Below are 19,944 nucleotides of genomic sequence, written 5' to 3' on the forward strand. Positions count from 1 at the left end.
AGCAATTTTTTTTCTTTGAAGGGCCTGCACACCAATCCCAATTTACCAAGTAATGGCCTCCTCTGACCAAAATACTTACTTACGAAAAGAACCTCCTCCAAATAGTGTCAATCTTCTTGCTTACCCAATTAGGTAATTCACTAAAATGGTAAAGACAGCATAGAATTCACTAAAATTAATCTCTCCTATGGAAAGGAATTTAAACTTCCAACCTGCAAGCTTCTTTTTTAACTTTTTTAATCAGAAATAGCCAATCTTCCTTTGTGAGCTTCGAATGATGCAAAAGCAAACCTAAATATTTGAAAGGAAAATGAGATGCAACAAGGTAATTTTCTCTTAGTGCACTTGCAGCCTGAACATAACTTCAAATCTCAATAGGATTATCTTCAATGTTTTGACTGAATTGACCTCAAGCATGCACAATATAGTCAAGGTATCGTCTACATACTGATCTTAAAGGCAATACCAAAGAATAAACACTAAAAGCACTTTTGATCAATCCATCTTGCTAGGCTAAGTGCAGGATTTTGCTAAGAGCATCTGGCATAGATTTCATCCAACTTTTCCATCAAATAATAATTAACTGTAAATCATAAAGACAAATGCCTATGTTTGATTTCTAGGAATGGAAAAAAAATCTGAAACAAATCTAAAGTGAAATCTTAAAGACAAGGAATAGGGATCACCTTCATCCTCTGGGTGAAAATGGAAGGAAAGAATGAAAAAGAAATACTAATTCAATTCTATTTTAGTTTTAGCTAGTCATAAAATACAATATACCTAATTCAACATCATTTGAATTTATATTTATATTTTATTATTTTTAGTCAGTATTTTTTATTTTGTTTTAATTTTTGGTATTTTCTTTGATTACTATGATCTCTAATTATCTTACAAAATGTGTCTTTAGTTTTCTATTTTATTAATTGATTTTTTTTTTGTATTTAGGATTTCCTATTTTGTATTTTTGATCAGCATATTTTCTTATATTTTTATTTTTTTATAGTTTTTAATAAAGTTTGTTGTAATCTTTATTTTTCTTTTTATTTAATCTGTTATCCATGGATCCAAAAAGAATGATGGATCCATAAAGAATGATGAATTATGTATGATTTATGTATTTTATTGAACAAAGTAACTCTTTTGTCAGACATTTTACCCTCTATTATTATCTCTCTTCTTTATGTTCCTCTTCCTGTCCATCAGCCCCTTCTTTTTTTCATGAAAAAGGATAACGTTCAAATCTAACCAGATTTGCAATTTAATGATGTACATATCAATTTTATGTGCAGCCCTAGAACTACATCACTCTCACTCAACCCACCTACAATAAACCAAGCACCTCCCTGTAGTCTTCTCCTCTCTTCAATCCCTTCTTCTCCCCTTTCTATGAAAAAAGAGAAATATAGACATAAAATCACATTTAATTTTTATTTTATTTTTGCACATATCAATTTCATTTGTAATTAAACAGGCCTCTAGTGTGACTTCAGGGGGAAGAGTGAGCATGGCGGCAATGCCGTCGCCCTGCCGGCCTTGTTCAGCTGCAAATTCTGCACCTGCTATTTTTTCATTTGTAAATTCTGTAACCTAGTCTTTATCCATGGATAAGATATTTGGGCATCTGAACACCTAGAGCTCAGGGTGTCCCCAGTAACTGCCCATGGCTTCAAACAGGTGGAAAACAGACTGCTGCTTCTTGAAACTTAGGAAGGCCATTCAGATTCCACAACTTACTATGACATCTATATTCTTGTAATAGTTTTACCGACCGCATCTAAACATCATGTAGAGAAGAATTCCAAGAACATCAAAGGTTAAAGAATAAATTCATGAGATAAAATTATAGATTGCCGCTAAAAAAAAGCAAACAAATTCCATGTCCCTGGTTTGAAATGCCTCGAAGCTAAATAGAAACACCAAACACCAATAACTCCCATCACCTTGTTAATTGCCTGAACTCCCTTTTTAGGCCTTCCCCCCTCCATTCTTTAACTTCTTTTACTTTATCCCCATCCTAATCTTCCCAAAGACCCACAAGATAAATAATTTCAGTATGATAAAATGGTTACAGCTAACCAAGAACATGACCTGGGAACTCTGAAAACTATGATACCGTCACTGCAATTTTAAAGCAATCATTTTCTTGCAGCTTGTTTTGAGCCAAGTGCAAAGAACTCACTGATGACCTCAAGGGGCATTCCCTTTGTTTCAGGAACCTTCAAGTACACAAACACCAGAGATAGGATGCAGACAGCCGCATAGATTCCAAAAACACCAGTAAGGCCAATAGCGTCTAGCATCACAGGGAGAGTGTAGGTGATGATGATGTTTCCAAACCAATATGTGATGGCACAGATAGCAATGCACACACCACGGACCCGAGTTGGAAAGATCTCCGCACAAAGGATGTTGGGGATTGGACCAAATCCCATGACAAAGCAGCAGAGGTAGGCAACAACACTACCTGTGGACAGCACAGCATGGACCACTGTTCCCATGTCCACAAGGTTTACCACAACCGAGAGAACCAGTGATGCTATCAAGACAGGGATTGTAGCCAGCAAAAGAAACCTGCATGATAGAGAAAACAAGGCATATCAATTATTTCCCATGACACCCGTATTGTGAATTCAAGCAGAGGAAGTTCTGCTAAGTATGCTAAATGTTACATAGATAAAAATGATATGTATGAAGTGAAGGGGAAAAGAGAGAGTAACCTTCTCCCTGAAATATCCATGAGCCTCATAGCAATGCCAATACAAGGGAGCATCAACAAGGTTGTAAGAGTACTGATAAGGATTGATGCTGAATCAGATCCGATGCCAATATTTGCAAGAAGAACATCAACACCAGCTTGCTTCAGTATCTGAGGGGTGTAGTAGAGAATGCCATTTATGCCAGCAAACTGCATTAGTAGAGAGAGCATTAGAATGATGTATAGAAAGAAAAAAGCTATGAAAATAGTCACTTTCCTTGAAACTAAACTAATTTGGAGTCTATATCATTTTATCAGACCTGAATAAGTAGATAAGATAGATTTATTATTTTTTTTTCAGCGTGACCAAATTCCATAATGACTATAAACCAAATACAAAAGTTAAACAAGCGAAATTCGATCATTATGGATGTTAAAAGTTTAAAATAGTAAGGATGAAGGAAGAAACTCTAAAGCAAACCCAATGTGTAGGCTCCAGAAAACAAGTTTCAAAACATTCTAGCAATCTCTATTATGCAGAACATGAGCCTTTTTTCCGTTTTTTTCCTTTCATCTCACATGCATGCCTCCACAATGGTGAACACAAACACGTGAATATATGGTATAGTTACTTGAGAATTATTACATCCAGATTTCAAGTGTCGGAAGGTTGCATTAATGCCATCAATCCAATGTTTGGGTTGGGCAAAACATATAAAACATAAGTCTATTTATGTTTTCACGCAATATCTGACCATAACAACTTCAATAAGCCACAGGTAATTATAAGCCAAACTATGCCCATGGGATAATGGAAGTACATGATAGCATATACCTTTATGAAAATATCCGATGGCTGCTCAATAAACGAATAAGAAGGATTTAAAAGTGCAGTCAAACCAAGGTGGAGGAAAAATTAAAAGCTAACAAAATTATCTACCACTTAAATATTACCTACGCATGACTTCATAGTCCTAAGGGAGCAGCAGAAGCAACACAAAGGAGAGAGAGAGGCAAGAAATCAGAAGTTGCCTCATGAGGAATGCAAGATATTGCAAGACAATCAATCTCAGAGCAAATGGATAGGATATGACACCTGGAATCTTGATCTGTCAAGCAATATTAGTTGGAGACATGACATGAGTGTCAAGTCTCCAAGTGTCCAAAAGAGTTGGACAAGTGAAGCTTCAAAATATTGGACACAGACACGACCTACCAAAAGAGTTGGACAAGTGAACCATCAAAATATTGGACACGGCCATGGCCACGGCCACGGCCACACTATATAGATAGATGTCTTTGCAAGTATGTAGAAGTGTATACATATAATGAATAATTTATTGGCCTAGTTTTTTTTTATTTGTAGAATTGACAAAATATTTGCTAAATGTGATGCTAAACTTGAAAGTTTCTGGATACAAGTGCTAAGAGCCGATATACAACCATGATGATATTATGCTCCAAAGATTAAAGTGTCATGGAGTGTCATGAAGAGTCCAGGGGTCCAAACATCTTTCAAAGTAACATGAAGGAAATAGAATAACACTTAGCTGACAAAGCTCACAGTGACTAAGATCCAGACATTTATTTATTTGCTAATTTTTGTATAATCATTTGTTTGTGGAATAATATTCAACTGACCAGGTTCGTCCTATCCAATCCTATACCACGTCTACTAAGAAATTGTATCCATATCTGCTGAGAAAAAATACGGACAGAACTTTAGTATCTGATTGATATAAATATGTATATTTAGATTTGCCAAATAAAAGTTGATTTTTATATGGTTGTACCAATATCTGATCTGTATCCTATTCATTTCAGCCCTACGAAGGCTGCATGATCATCATGAAGAAAATATGGGGTAGGCAATGGAAGTGATGTATGAGCGGTAGGCTTCTTGATGAATATCATGAGTAAAGGAAAGTAGAGGCATCCCCTGGGATACAATAGTGGAGTTGAACAATCGCATAAGAAAAACACAAAGAAGGCAAAGAACCAAAGGAGGTGCCAAAGGTGACATGAAAACAAAGACAACCTCAAAAATGAAGGTATAAGATGCTCAAGAAGTCCTATAACCTAGACAGAAGAAGTTTGTGTTTCCAGGGATAAGAAGATCTGCACGAAAGAATCATATCAATGATAGCCTAGTTCTAAGAGATGTCTCCAAAGCGACATCTCCAACCCAAAGGGAATTGCGTTCCAAAAAATGGGCACTTCTTGTGGCCAAAAGATGTAAAGATGCCCATGTGCAATAGGAATAGACAAGCTGATGGATCATTTATTTTCAAAATCTTATCCCATGAAATTGCAAACAACAAGGGTAACATTAGATGCCAATAAAAATAGAAAAATAAATAGAATTAGAAGCAGAAAGCCATTCATTAAAAAATTTTAACCATCATCTTCTCCTTCTGAAATACCTTATGCTCACTTTAACAACAATAGAACATAGATTGATTTTCTTAAATCAACAATGTTACCTTATACCATGTCATGAAAATGAAAAAAATTAGTGGCAATATATGAAATTGTAATGAAATTCTGTAAAACAGGAATTGTAAAATAAAATATGACATTAATGCAAAATTAATTCAAAAGAAGATAATGAATGCTTAGAATATGCGGACTTGAGAACTGTTGCTTGAAGAAGTTATAAATATTAAACAAACAATCAAAGTCAACAAAAAAGGGAAAAAACATTATAACATAATTAACTGGGTTCATATTCTAGGTCAATAGAGAATGGATGAACCAAGGTCCACCGTACCGATACCAGTCGGCATACCGGTGGCGGCCTGGACCGATACGTATCGGTCCCGTACCGGTCCCATACCAGTCCGTATCGGTCCCGTACCGGTTCCATATCGGTTCTCCAATGATAAGCTACCGATACCGGATCAGTTGATCCGGTACCAGTCCTAGGCCGGACTAGTACATACCAGTACGGACCGGTACGGCCGACCATGAGATGAACAATGTCCCTTCAACAGAACATAGAAATCAGCAAGAGTATATAAAATGCTTAAAAGGAACTAAATCTCTAAACATTTGAAAGTACATAAGTTTGATAGCCAGTTGGCTCAGCACCAAGAAAGTACAAAAACAAGAAGATCAGGTAGTTACTCTAAATCTGGGAAGGTTTAGAAACTGTATTTATGATATTTGTTTACCCACAGTAGAAGTTACCTGCTGAAGGATTTGAATGGAAACTCCCACCAACAAAGCATGTCTGACTCCAGGTTCAAGAAGATCTGCCCACCTTGGCCCCTTAGCAGCTGTCTCTGATGGATGAACCATCGCTGGCCCAACTAGATGCTGCTCCATTAGCTCCTTCGAATAAAGAGCAGGCTGGCCTACCAAAGCAGCAGCATGGACGAATTCACCATCTCCTGGGACTTCAGCTCCTGGAAGCGAAAAAAGAGATCCCCTCATTGAACCAGGGACACCTTCTTGGTGTAGATAGATTCTTTTGAATCCTCCCTCCTTCCCATCTGCACCTTCTCTCTCAGACCATTTCCAAGCCACTTGCCATCCTCCACCAATACCCATACTACTGACTGACTCCCCAGCATTCCCTTGCATGAGACTGCTATTTCTCCCCATACTTAGAACAGTCCCATGGACAGCATTCGGTGGGGTAATATCCTTCACTTCCATGCTTGTTGTTTGGCGAGAGAGCAGTGGACTCTGTAAATTGTCATCTGTATCAGCTCCTCCAGCATCAGATGCATAACCTTCACCCACCCTTTGAAGACTCTCCTCATCCCACTGCTCAGTTTTGGGGTGCTGCTCCGCCACACTAAACATGCTGCCAAAATTTGGAAAGAGTATGCTTCTCATGCTTCCCATTTCTGGTGGCTTCTCATGGACACTCCCAAAAAGAGTGACCAGAGGGTCCTTAAGACTATTACTCTGAGACTCCATGCTACCATGGCGAGAAACAAGTGCAAGGGCACTTCCAAGGGCACTTTGTCCCTTCACAGGCCGGGCAACCCAGGAGAGACCCTCTTCAGGCCCATACAGTGTAATCTGTTCCTTATCAGCAGTTTCTCCATGGTCATTCACAAGCTCATTAGCAGGGCCAATTATGTACTCTTCAATAGATGTTTCATCCCCTATCCCCAAGCCTTCCACAAGAAGAGCCATTTCTCCTGTATATTCAAAAGAAAAATTCAGCACATTATTCTCAAATTTGTCGCCTATTCATGCCCTTTAATTGGAAGAACAATGGAAACAATATCATTAAATCAGTGCAGAAAAGAATAAGTCAGTGTCACGTTGGTGGAATTAGACGAATGTATATGTCGTTTTAAAGTTCAAGAGCAATGGTTTTCTAGAACAGCTGTTTCACTATAGACTTAAAAGGGAACCATAAATAGGTTTGAATAATAAAAATTCTCCATCTATAGAAGACATTTGAAACTAGACATGGAAAAATCAGCAGCAGCAGTTGTCATTGTTATTGTTGCTACTATGAAAAATAACTTAGCAAGTATAATAATGGCATCAAATTGCAGAAAAGCGCAAAATGGAAACAGTTTTTAGAGTTTAAGATAATAGTATAATACTGATCACATAAGTCATAACAATATCACAATAACCCCACAGAGCAATTATGGGCCAAGATATCTGGCCTGCATAGATGTGCCATCTTTCAGGTAAAAGTGTGCCTGCCCCAAGAAATGCACATGCATAGGCACTTGTACATAAGTATGAGAATAGCCACCAAATTATGTCAAATTAATGTGCACAAAAATGTATAGATGGAACGATTTAACAAATTTTGGATGAAAAAGTTTTATGAGAAAATCAAGAAAGAAAAATTCAATAATTGTTATGGTTTCAGCTGATGCTCCACTAGACATACTATGTGCCCACTTTACTGTATCAAGCTAATTAGGAATATCTTATCCGGAAGTTCAACAAAATCAATGATTAAATAATCAATACAAGAATAACATGCAATATTAAAAAACTGCCCCAATCTCTGACTCAATGATAGAATTATTTTAGTAAGACGCATGTAGCAAAACAAAATAATTTTCTAAAATTTTTAGAACCAGACATATTTTCCAAGCCATTACAATAACCTGAATTTCCAAATAAATTGCAGAATGAGATCAAAAAGTAAAAACGTATTATAACAATAGCATTGCATCTCTTCCTAGACAAAAACTTGAACTCCCAGCTTATCTTGAGGAAGTTTTGAATGCAAGCAGAAGTGCAAAAATAACAGATTGCAACAAACAGATTATTTAGATTACATCATTAGGTAAAGAGAATTTCACAAAAATAAAGCAACCACTTTTACAATAATTTAAATTAATCATTGAAAGCATATTAGTTTTGCTTTTATAGGTCTTATGATGGACTTACCATTAAAGAAGAATCATGGATTCAAATAGAAAAAAATCATTAAAAAAATACTATAAATAGTCCCATGTACAGAATGAGCTGATCAATGTTACATGATGCTGGGCTGTATAGACCTGTTGCCAAATCAGCATGGGTCGATACAGTTCACTGGCTCAGTAAACACCCCAGACCTCTCTCTCTCTCTCTCTCTCTCTGCTTTGCATTTGAAGCATGCAATGGCTGCAGAGGATTGGAGAGCTGGAGAGCTGGACGGGAGATGAATTTGCCATTTGATCAAGGAGTAGAATTGACCATAACAAAGGTGGTGCCTGCATGAAAGCTTCTTTGTTCGAAACTTGCAGTCCAAATGTGCACAAATTTGTCAATTGAAACTAAATACCAACATCATCATTTTTTCCATGAAATTTTTGCTAAACATTACATGATTAATGCTCAAGCTTCAGGGGTTTGGAGGAGGAACAAATTCCACTGAGATCCTCCTCCAAAAGGGGCAATGACAAGCAGAAAGAGTGGCTACTGACTGCTATAAGGGCAAGTAAATTCTACATATCTTCTAGATCCTCCAGGGAGTAGACTGACATCTCGAGAGCATCGATGTTATCATGGAATGAGTTGGGTCAATGGGGATGGAGGGGCTGATGATTGATCAATATTCACAATGGAATGGAGGCTTGTCCACATCTTTAATTTCATACCAACATGGAACATGTCAAACTTATCATCAGAATACAAGGGATGTCCCCAATTTCTCCAGTAATTGGAGTAGCATGCAGGGCCTTGCACACACATACGGTTCATATGATTATGGCCAATCAGGGAATCATTCCTTTGACTCCATGAAATGTGATCAGGGACATGATACAGGTGGTGCATATGCATAGGCCCACCTAGAATGCGGCCACACTGATCCGCACAAGACAACTGCAACTGGTGTTTCAGCAATGCCTATTGTGCACAGAGTTCAAGCTCACTATTACCATGATCTGGTGTAGTACATGGAGCGAACATAGTTCAAGCTCACATAACATGAATCCGACCCCAAGAACATTTATGAACCCACCAGGCCCATCTTCATAATATCAAATATTTTAATAAGATGGTTCCCAAGAATGTAGAAGGACTCGAAAAGTCCCACATGCATGTCAGACACATTGGATATGTCAGAGGGAGAGCAAGTTATCATTGTGGTGAATTCTAATGGCCAACCAATAGGTATTGAAGCATGTCTTGCTCATTTCATAGGTATTGTTTGGCACCCATCAATTTTGAAAATTGGCTCCACATGCCAAACAATAACAAGGAGTACAATAGAGGTATATCAATAGGCTCCATTTATTATTATCAAAATCTGCCACTAATTTAATGTTAGTGAACTGTTCAGATATCATATTAGTTTAAAATACAATACACAAATTCACCATGCATAAAAACCCACAATTTATTTATATTACTAGATACAGTGTAGGCTCTAAAATGTTATTTTAAAGCTTGAAATGATTTTAGAAAATTAGAAAAAAAAATACAAAACCCCATGCACATGCCATGCATTGCATGCAAATGTGCCAGCTGTGCTCTCACCCACTGCAATGCAGGACACACCGTTTGTCAATCCCCAACGGCATGTGGCAAACGCCATGCCAACCAATGGAAGATACACCCTGCATCAATCCCGACAATGGCACTTAAATCCTTGATAGAGACCATATAAACCCCATAGAGGACCATTTAGGAGATGAAAATTCCATATGTATGACATGCTACAGAGTTACAAAATCTAGATATGCTGTTGTATGTACTATGCCAAATGTAAACTTTATAGAGTTTATCTAACACATGAATCTAAGGTTCCTGCTATAGAAAGCCTAGGACAGATTAAAAGTGGACCTTAAATACTGAAAATGTCCTTGATCCTACCAAAACTGTCTGAATGAATTCTATAGACACAAAAAAGTAGCGCACCAGACAGTTGACTCCTACTAAAATCAAATAATAATATAAAATACAAAATGGACCAACATATTTGCCCTTGCATTAACTGCCATAAATTTGCATAGTGTTCCTCAGCTTGTCTATCTAATTACTGCAAAATGAAACAGTGAATCAAAAATGAAACAAAACAGTCTTCAAATGGATGCCACAGGCCAAATGAAACATCCCAAACAAATATGATATTTTTTAATGTTGAAAATAATCCTGAATGTTGAAAAAAGAAACACATATGGAAAGAGAATGAGATAAGCATTAGATTTAGTAATTCTTGACATTGGAAACATTAAAGGGTGGCCCAGTGAATGAGTCTTCCACCATTGCAAGGTCTAGAGAGGGCTAGATGTATGCAGCTTTACCTCTGCATGCAGAGAGGCTGTTTTCATGTTCAAACCTGTGACATCCAGGTCACAATGAAGCAACTTTACTGGTGCATCATTGGAAACATGACATAACATATTTGTTAGATACTTAAATTCTAACTTAAAACATGCTTGTAGAATAGAAGACAAATTTGCAACAAATAATAATAAATTTTATATGACTTAACTTACAAAAATTGCCAAGGCAAGCCCAATACATGGAAGAATTTAGCATTAGTAACATGAATATGAAGTCAATCATAAATTCTGTTTGCAAAGATGTTCCTTAATAATTTGATGACATATTTTCTTCCCTAAGATTAAGCACTCTCATTAAGCATTTTCAGAATAAGAAAGAATTATTTCTCTTAATCAATAGAGACAATTTTCAAAATTTATTTTGTGACTCATATCATTTTTCTTTTAACTTTAGGACATGTGGTTGAGAGAGATAAGCAGAAGGTGTCCGTCAGTATTGACAATGACAACAAACACAATTATCTATAGAATACAAATGAAGCAAAATGCCCTGTTACTAATGATTCACTGATATAAACCAGGATAAACTTTTTTATATGTATTACACATAGCCATGCAGGTTTGTATGAAGAATAGACAAAAATAAATTTACATAACTTAAAAACAGAGTGAAGCTTGGCAGTAACTGGCAGCAACAAATGAGTACCCCTTAGAGACAGCAACAAAAATAAAAAAAGAAAATACTAATCATAAAATGATCCATTAATTAAAAGAATGAAAGGTATTAATAGTACAACAAACCTGATACATCTTCTCTTCCACGTAATCTCTGCAAAACCTTTTTTGCCTCTACCATTCGCCCTTTGCTTACAAGCCATCTTGGAGATTCGGGCAAATAAAATACAGTCAATGCAAAATAAATAAGGGAGGGGATGGAGAGAACACCAAGCATCAATCTCCAGTCTGGGTTTGACATTAATGACATTCCAAAAACCACACAGTATGACAGAAACATGCCTCCAGATCCACAGAACTGCGGTAGGGTATTTAGCAATCCCCTTATCTCTGATGGGGCTGTCTCAGAAATGTATACAGGAACAAGTGTGACTGCTATCCCAACTCCGAATCCATATATTAACCTTGCCAAAAGTAGGATATAGACATTGGGAGACCATAGCATCACCAGACCACTCAGGAAGGTGAGGACTGCTGCGACAATTAGTACCGGGCGCCTGCCTACCCAGTCTGATAAAGCTCCAGAAAATGAGGTGATAATTGTGGCCCCAATAAGTGACATGGCTACAATTAGCCCCTCTATAGTGGGATCTGCCTCCAATTTGAACTCTCTATTTATATAAAGAACAGCACCTTAAAAAAAATGAAACCATAAGAATTTTTAGAGTATTTGACTTCTTCTTCTTCTATATATGATTAACATTCTTCGGTAAGTAAAAGTAAACAAAGAATTATAAGAATAATCAAATTTCTGTAGCACTAATCAGAAAGTTCACAGGGCTATCATGTTCGACCAAGCAGAAGTTGCAAAAGTGTTAATTATGAAAATTCTCCCTGGAATTTTAAGGATGGGACAACTGTAATAACAAAAAAAAGGGGGGAAAAAGAAGAGATCACCAAGATTTATACCAATAAGATGGGGTTGCCTTTCAGAACAACTCTAAAAATAAAGCACCAGAAACTACAGAACAGATTAGCAATAATCCAATATCAGCTATCAACTTAATGTCAACACACCAATGGATCGTGCCAACAATTATGGTTTTTCAGCCACTTAGCAGGTAAAGCTCAAGGGGAAATATAAAATAATGGTCCAATAATTGCTCCATATATTTTTGGATCCATTACAGGCACAAGAAGAATTTACCGGCCATAGTAGCACTGTCCCATCCCTGCAACAAGCTACCAATTGCGGCAGCTATAGCAACCAGAACAGCTCCTTGCATCCTTCCTGCAACTAACAAAGAACTTGCACAATAATAGAAGAACCTGCAAGAGAAATTCAAGAACAGATATTTATATCAAAAGGGAAAAGAAAAACTCTGATCAATGGACCTAAAGAAGCCAGAGATTCATCAAAAGATAGTTAGATTTTAATCGAAACTTAAATCCTAAGCTCTATGGACCTAAATCAATAACCGGTATTGAACTCAAGAGACTAGAACCAGCCCCAAGGATGGAGCACCAAATGAATTCATAGAAGTTGAGAGAATTCTCATCACCTTCTGATGAAAAGCAAGATCGGCCAATCAAGGAACCGACGACTCAGTTAGGGCAAACATGACTGCCACACCGAGACACCACCGCCATGAGCAATGGCTGTCCGGAACCCCACGAAAACCAATACAAGCTCTCTCCTTGGTAGGGTCTGCGAGTGAGGAAAATGGAACTACTCCTGTATCCAAATAGAAAAATAAAAGAAATGGGGACAACAACAGCAAGCGCTCCTATACTCGCCAAGTATTCTTCTTCTCTCTCCTGAAGAATGGACGGCTGAGAAACCCCTAAAAGAACACACCAAAACTCTCCGAGTTCAGTACTACAGCCTCTTCAAACCGTCAGAAAAGCCGAAAAAGATCTCACCTTTCTAGGGCTTTCCGCACCGCTTCGGACCAAGATCTCAGCTTTTTTCCGCCGGAATCAACCAAACGACCTCTAGAACGTAAGAAACCAGAGATTTCAGCTCCAACACCGCCGAAGTCCTAAAACTCTATATCCTACCAAAGATGTCCAAGTTCGCAAGAGGGAGAAATCATGGCAACCACCCAGCGTGTATCTCTCGCGTTCCGATATGGACTCTTCCGGCCTGGAACATTTTGGAAAGAGCCTTAAAGGAAATAAAAACGCCACCAGGTACTCTGAATCATAGCTGGTACCAATCTGTCAACGACTCCAGAACGATGGAAACCCACCAAAATCGAATGCTCTCGGCCTCCCCACTTGGAAACTTCAGGCAGCGGAAGAGAACTTGCCTCGGTGATCTCTACGCCGCTCCCTCATTTATATGCCCCAAAAAAAATGGGATTTTTTGAAACGCGCTTAGGAAGATTTGGATGCTTGCGGAGAATATGGCAATAAATTAATGCGGGAGAGAATGCATGAGAATTGGGAATTTTCTGGCGGCAAAACTGGCATTACAAAGTGACAGGGACGTCAGATGTGCTAAACACCCCAAGACGTCTGATGAGGATCTCATGATTCAAGACTTCCTTAATTGAGATCTCCGTCCAATTTTCTTTTCTTTTTCTTTCTGTGCAAGCAATTAGCCAGCGCTGATTTTTTTTATCATGTTCTATTTTGAAGAGAAGTTTTTTACAAATAAATGATGAGAAAGATTTTTTTATATATATTCTTAAAAATATTTCAAAATATACATACATTCTTACAAATTTGCTATTTATGTGCATATCTTTATTCTCTTTGCATATATATATATATATATATATATATATTCTTAAAAATATTTCAAAATATATATACCTTCTTACAAATTTACTATTTATGTACACATCCTTATTCTCTTTGCATATACATACATACATACATACATACATATACATATACATACATACATACATACATACATACATACATACATACATACATACATACATATATATATATATATATATATATATATATATATATATATATATATATATATATATATCGGAAAACGCAGGTATATTCTTACAAATTTACTAAATGAATGTATACCCTCATAAAATATTTAAACTTATAGAATACCTTTTATGAATTTACTATTTGTATGTATACCTTTATGAATTATTTCTTTTTGCATGTCTATCTTTATTGAGTTAAAAGTATACACACATATTATCATAGATATCAATTCTATTAGTAAAATATAATGTCTAAATAATTATATATAAGTTTGTGTCTTTGCCTCCACCCTAGTGTAAGTACTTTTAATTCTAATCATAGTTTCACATTAGCCAACTCTTTCCAAGAAAATGAGTGAGAAACAAGAGAAATATTGCTTTCCAAAACTAAAAATGTGTATACATCATTTATAACAAATAGAAATTCTTGTTTCCAATGATTTTCTCGCTGCCTAGGGCGGGCATGCCTGAAAGTTTGTTTGATAAGTCAATAGCAATATTGGTAGATGTGCAGGCATGCCACCAATGTTTGGGCAGCTACAAAAAGAATAATTAAAGAGAGAACAATGAAAGTAGCATTAGTCTAGGTGCTTTGGCCTTTACAGATTTTTTTGCTTTCATCATATTGCTATTCAAAAGGTATATTTGGATAGGGTATAACTAGGGCTATAATAGGAGAGAACTAAGTTACAACTACTCCTACAGTAGAATCTTACAAATAATCTAAGTATCAGATAAATTAAAGATAAAAGCAAAGATTATTAAGATCAAACTAAATTGATTGATATGTCAAAGATCCTTTCCAAAATATAATTCCACTTATTTGTATTAAAGACAAACTGTAAGTATCTACCCACTCCCGGCAACAATCCATGTTTGGTTCCAACTTTTGGCATTTTGGTAATTTACGCCGGTTGTACTCCTACTACTCTTGCTTAGTGAGAATGGCCAAACCCTATGCTGCTTAACAAACCAATATCTTTCCTTTTAGATGGAACAAACCACTTGTAGTAGCCCAGCTCCTCGAGCTTGTGGGCTGGCTCGAAGAGGCCTAGGCCCAAAGCTTGAACGTGCTCTATTTCACGTGAGATTCTTCCCCGATCTCACTGGACTCCAAAAGTCCTAAGGTGATCCAAACATTGGATAAACTCTAGGATTTCATCTATTAAGATTCTCCACCTCTGCCATTGAATACCATCCCTGATAACTCAAGGAATAGCTGCCGATCTTGAATTTCCTTTTTCGAATCTCTTTTTTGGATCTCCTTCGTAAAAGCCATCAGACCACCTTGTCGGACCGAGGTAAACATCATTTGCCTCTCTCTCTCTCTTTTCTGGTCTCCTAGTCGTTGCCACCTTGATTTGTGCCGGCAAAATGCCAAGATCCATCCAAAATAGGGGTCCCCTATTTTGGCGTCCTTCTTCCACATTCACTATCGTCAGCCACTAGTTTAGGCCGGACTTTACTGCCTTTCAAGACCTTAATGATTGTGTGATAGTTGGTTAGTGGACTAGTCAGGATCTAGGCAGAGTTACCATTGATCATCCTCTTTACCTTTTCTAGATTTTCCTCTCTTCTTTTTTGTGTCGGCCAACCACTATTGTCGGTGGTATCGGACCGAAGGCTGCCCGTGGCCGTCATCGTTGGGGTTGGGTACCCTCGGCGGTCGTCACCCCTAATCTGAGAAGAAAGGGAGAGTGGGCTCTCCCTTATTTAGGAAAGAAGAAGAGAGCCCTCTCTTCTTTCTCTCTCTCACTTTCTCTTTTCTCTCTCTTTTTGTTTTCTCTTCCTCTCTTTCTCTCTTTCTGCATGAGTTAATAGACCCAGCGGGAGGGTCCCAGATGTTCTCTTTGTGGACCTAGATTGACCCTAGTAGAAGGTCCTAAACTAGTGTTGCTATGACCACTTGTCTTGTTAGTCTTCACTCTAGTATTTATCAACCTTCCATGGACCCCCACCATCAGCAACTTAGCATGTTACCCTTGTTGTATTTAATACCTTTTATTGATCTAATTATTTGGAAAACACTATTTTGATTGATTTGGATGATCAGGTACCGTTGGATTTTATTATCACTATTCTCTATTTTATTTTTTGTACCATGGTGTGATTTTTATTAATGAGTTGAATAGTTTGATTGGTCAGAGCAAACTGACTTGGATCGTCGGACGCTGCTACCTAGTCGACCTTGTTCTTTCTTTACTCCGACCTTGATCGGCTATCATTGAATCCATAATTAATAACTCCTGATCTATTATTCTTTTTTGATTGGATATATATTTCTTGATCAGATAGATTAAGTTATATTGTGTTCACTGATTTAAACAATTGGGCGTTGTCATCTAGCTGGCCTCATACTTCATTCTATACGAATCTATGTTCATAGTTGGCCCTGATTTTGGATAGGGGTTGCAGTCATCCGAACAGAAAAAACCCCAACGAGATTTTATATTCTAGTTTCTAAATCGAGGCAAGGCCCTGGCCCTTTATTTATTTTTATTTTCAATTAAAGAATGATAGAGAATATAGGTAATTCAAATATTATAACTCTAAAATTAGGTAATTGCTAAATAATTGATTCATTAATATTGCTAGTGATTAATAAGGGATAAATTAGTTTTATATTGATATTAAATTGACTTGATATGTTAGGTGTAGTTTGGTAGCATTATAGTTGTGTTGGATTGCGATGGAGGTAAGAATCCCTGCACCTGGTTACCATTACATATACATATTTATTGATTTGTATCACTGTTTTTGCATCATAAGGTTTGTGTTTATGGATTTGGTTTTGCATGAGAGAGTATGTTTTATATGATTTTTAGAATGAACATACTTATATGAATATTATACATGTAGGCCAACTATTGGAGATATGATATTATGAACTATGATCATAATTATCTTGAAATTATGAGAAATGCACCATGTAATTAAAATTTGGTTTGACAAGGATAATATATAAATTAGAAGGATAAGATGTGGTTTGGACTAACCTCATCATGAAATAACCTCCTAATCTTATGCATGGGAGAGCCTCTACGGGCTTACACGTGAGACAGTCTCCACGAGCTTATGTATAGGATAAACTCTACCAGCTTACGCGTGAAATTTTGTTTAGCAATCTTAGACTGAATCATGATTTTGGTTAGTCCAAATTTGGAAAGATAATTTCTATGAAACTTGGAATTGAAATAATGAGAAACGGATGATAAGACATATGAAACCAATGCTGAATAAAAAATTTTATTTGTTATTATTTATGATATATTTCTTTTGATAAGTCGGATATTTGATGTTTATATATGTGGAAATTTGTTGGTTTAATTGAGTTATATTGGATATTTAAAAAGCAATTTCATAATTTATATTTTTATTTTGTTGTCGATTCCTATTTTCAAACTAGATTATTTTATTGGTGTGAATTTGCAGAGATTCTTACTAGGCCATAAAGCTCATGACCCCTTTCTCTTTTTTTTAGAGTTGCAGGTTGTGTAATATTTGGCTATGATTGAGATCACAGATGAAAGGGATGATTATATATGGGATCATTATTACTGGTTAGATGAATGAATTTAATTTTATACAAGTTTATTATTTGTTATTAAATGAGATTATTTTTGTTTTCGGATATTGAGGTTGGAATAAATTTTTCAGCCCTGGCATATTCTCTAGGGCCCTACCCTAAGGAGTGTGCAACCATGTCACGTGGTCAGACCTAGGTATCGAGTTTGGGGCATGATATAAGTAGAATCAGAGCATAGGTGTAAGATCATTAAGGATATCACTAGGGACTGAAATATATCAGAGCTTAAGAGTATATCCCTAGGGACATGACAAAAGTAGCATAATTAAATTCAGAGCTTAGGTGTAAGATCGCTACGCATTGTGTAAAATGTATGCACTGGGTTTGATATACGATAAGTACAAGGGGTTGGATGATTTATGTCTCTAATTTCAATGAGTGGGGTTAATCTAAGATAAGTGTAGGACAGTTAACCATGTCATACTATATTAGTAGGCTATACCGTACCGTGTTTATTTATTCATATGTTGTTTAAATAACTCGAAAGTTCAATCTTGACATGGGTGTAAATGTGATAATACTTTTAGCTTTGCTGCTAATTATTAGAGCGAAATTTGTATGTAGATCTTTCATAGTATTAGAGTAAGCTGAGAAAGATATTTCATAGTATTAGAAAGGAATGTTCTTTAATGTTAAATCTGTATAAGGATTATATTTGGTATTGGCATTTTCGGATACTGCAATAGGTGAATTTGTATTGGTGGATTTAACTTTATATTTAAGGCCATAGAGTATGCATATTGGTGAAAAATTCTATAATTTGAATTTTTATGTTTGAGTCGGGCTGCTAGATCTTCTCTCTCTTCATTTCATTCTCTTTTTCTTTCTCAATTGAAGGCTAACAATGTTAATCATTTTGATTAGAGCCTTCAACTCTATAGGAATGTCACTTGTAGGGATCAAGCAACATGTCGAAGGCTGTGATTAGTCTTACAAGAAGAAATTTTGGATTTGGTCTACTTAGGATGGTAAGTTTTCTTAACCTCTAGTGATCTATAGTGCACTCCATGTATTTTAAAATTGGAATTCATATTGCTTAGCTTTGAACCCGTGATTGAGAAGAAAAATATTTAAATATTTAGAAATTAGAGATTTTGGAAAAATATGCATGATTATTAATATTATGCATGCTTACATAAAATGAGCAATTCAAGAATTATGGATCAAGCATAAATTGTTATTCTGGCATGATTATGAAAACATTGAGTTACTTTCACATCCGCAGAGTTTGAAATAAGATGACATCTTGGTTTTAATGCTTCACTCCTATTTTAATTCTACATGAATTTTTGAAAGGAAATGATTTTCCTCCTTTTTGAAGTAATATGTGAAATTCCATTTGATATTGCTTATAAAAATAAGTATGCTTATGTATATACAAGAAACCGTTGTTATGGATATTATGAAAACTCTCTAGTTTGACAATGATTCGAGTCTAGCTGATAAGATTGATCGTTGGATACACGTCAGAAACTAGTTTCTTTGGGGCCCAATCAGTCGAGGATGATTGCTGACACACGTTGATGGTTTGTGTGTTTATTTTTTAAGACTAATCTTTTTGCCCTGCCATGAGGTGAACCGTGGATGTAGGATTTAGAGCTAGTTCTGTTTTAGGCCTAGCCAGTTGGGACTAATCACTAATTCATGCTGATAAATCACATATTTAGAGGCTAGTCTCTTTCGAGCCTTGTTACGGGGCTGATCGTGGTTGTAGTCATCAAAGACTAAGGAAGAGTTTATGGTTTACGGTTATGCATGGAATATGTTGAATAAGAAAATTGTGTTAGTGAATGCATCTTAATATTGTTAAATTGTTATATTTGAAAATTTTTATTCTATCATCAAAGGGTAAGGGAGAGTTTATGATTTACCATTATGTGTGGCATATTTTGAATAGAAAATTTGCGTTGGTAAATGTATTTAATTTTGTTAAATTGTTTATATTTTTAAAATTTTATTTTATGCCTGATCCTACAAGAGATTTTAGTAACTTACTGGCCTATAAAGCTCATTATCTCTCTTCTATTTTTTTTATAGATACGACATAGACCAAGTAGTGAGAAGCTTAGAATTTAGAAGATTTTTTGTTAGCTTTTTCTTGAATAAATTTGATTTGGACATAATCTTATTATTAGTGATCATGGACTATTTCTTTTGAATAAATGTATTAGGTTATTTGTTTCTACCATTGTCTGAGTTTAGAATGGCATGAAGATGTATGTCCTGTAAGGTTAAACTTTATGAATATACAATTGGTTATCCGTGACATACTCGGCTCGGTCTATCAGGTCGAGGGTGTGACAACTATTATTGCAG

At 36.2% G+C, this 19,944-nt stretch overlaps 1 protein-coding gene across 2 annotated transcripts; it reads right to left on the bottom strand.

The window, feature by feature from the left end:
- Positions 1-1,817: 1,817 nt before the first annotated feature.
- LOC103704939 (monosaccharide-sensing protein 2) lies at positions 1,818-13,549 on the bottom strand. Of its 2 annotated transcripts, XM_039116511.2 has the most exons (7): positions 13,003-13,394; positions 12,642-12,923; positions 12,287-12,408; positions 11,206-11,772; positions 5,888-6,852; positions 2,721-2,908; positions 1,818-2,574 (listed from the first exon to the last, which is right to left on the bottom strand). In XM_039116511.2, exons 3-7 carry the CDS (start codon positions 12,363-12,365, stop codon positions 2,139-2,141), a joined length of 2,235 nt encoding a protein of 744 aa, XP_038972439.2. In that variant the 5' UTR covers positions 12,366-12,408; positions 12,642-12,923; positions 13,003-13,394; the 3' UTR covers positions 1,818-2,138. The 2 variants fall into 2 exon arrangements, with proteins under 2 accessions (XP_038972439.2, XP_008786687.2); XM_008788465.5 differs by lacking the exon at positions 12,642-12,923 and having other exon boundaries at positions 13,003-13,549.
- Positions 13,550-19,944: the final 6,395 nt, after the last annotated feature.

The sequence above is a fragment of the Phoenix dactylifera genome, chromosome 3, assembly GCF_051530095.1.
Source record: "Phoenix dactylifera cultivar Ajwa chromosome 3, Ajwa_hap1_PhDact_Kaust_v1.1, whole genome shotgun sequence".
Taxonomy (NCBI): Eukaryota; Viridiplantae; Streptophyta; class Magnoliopsida; order Arecales; family Arecaceae; genus Phoenix; species Phoenix dactylifera.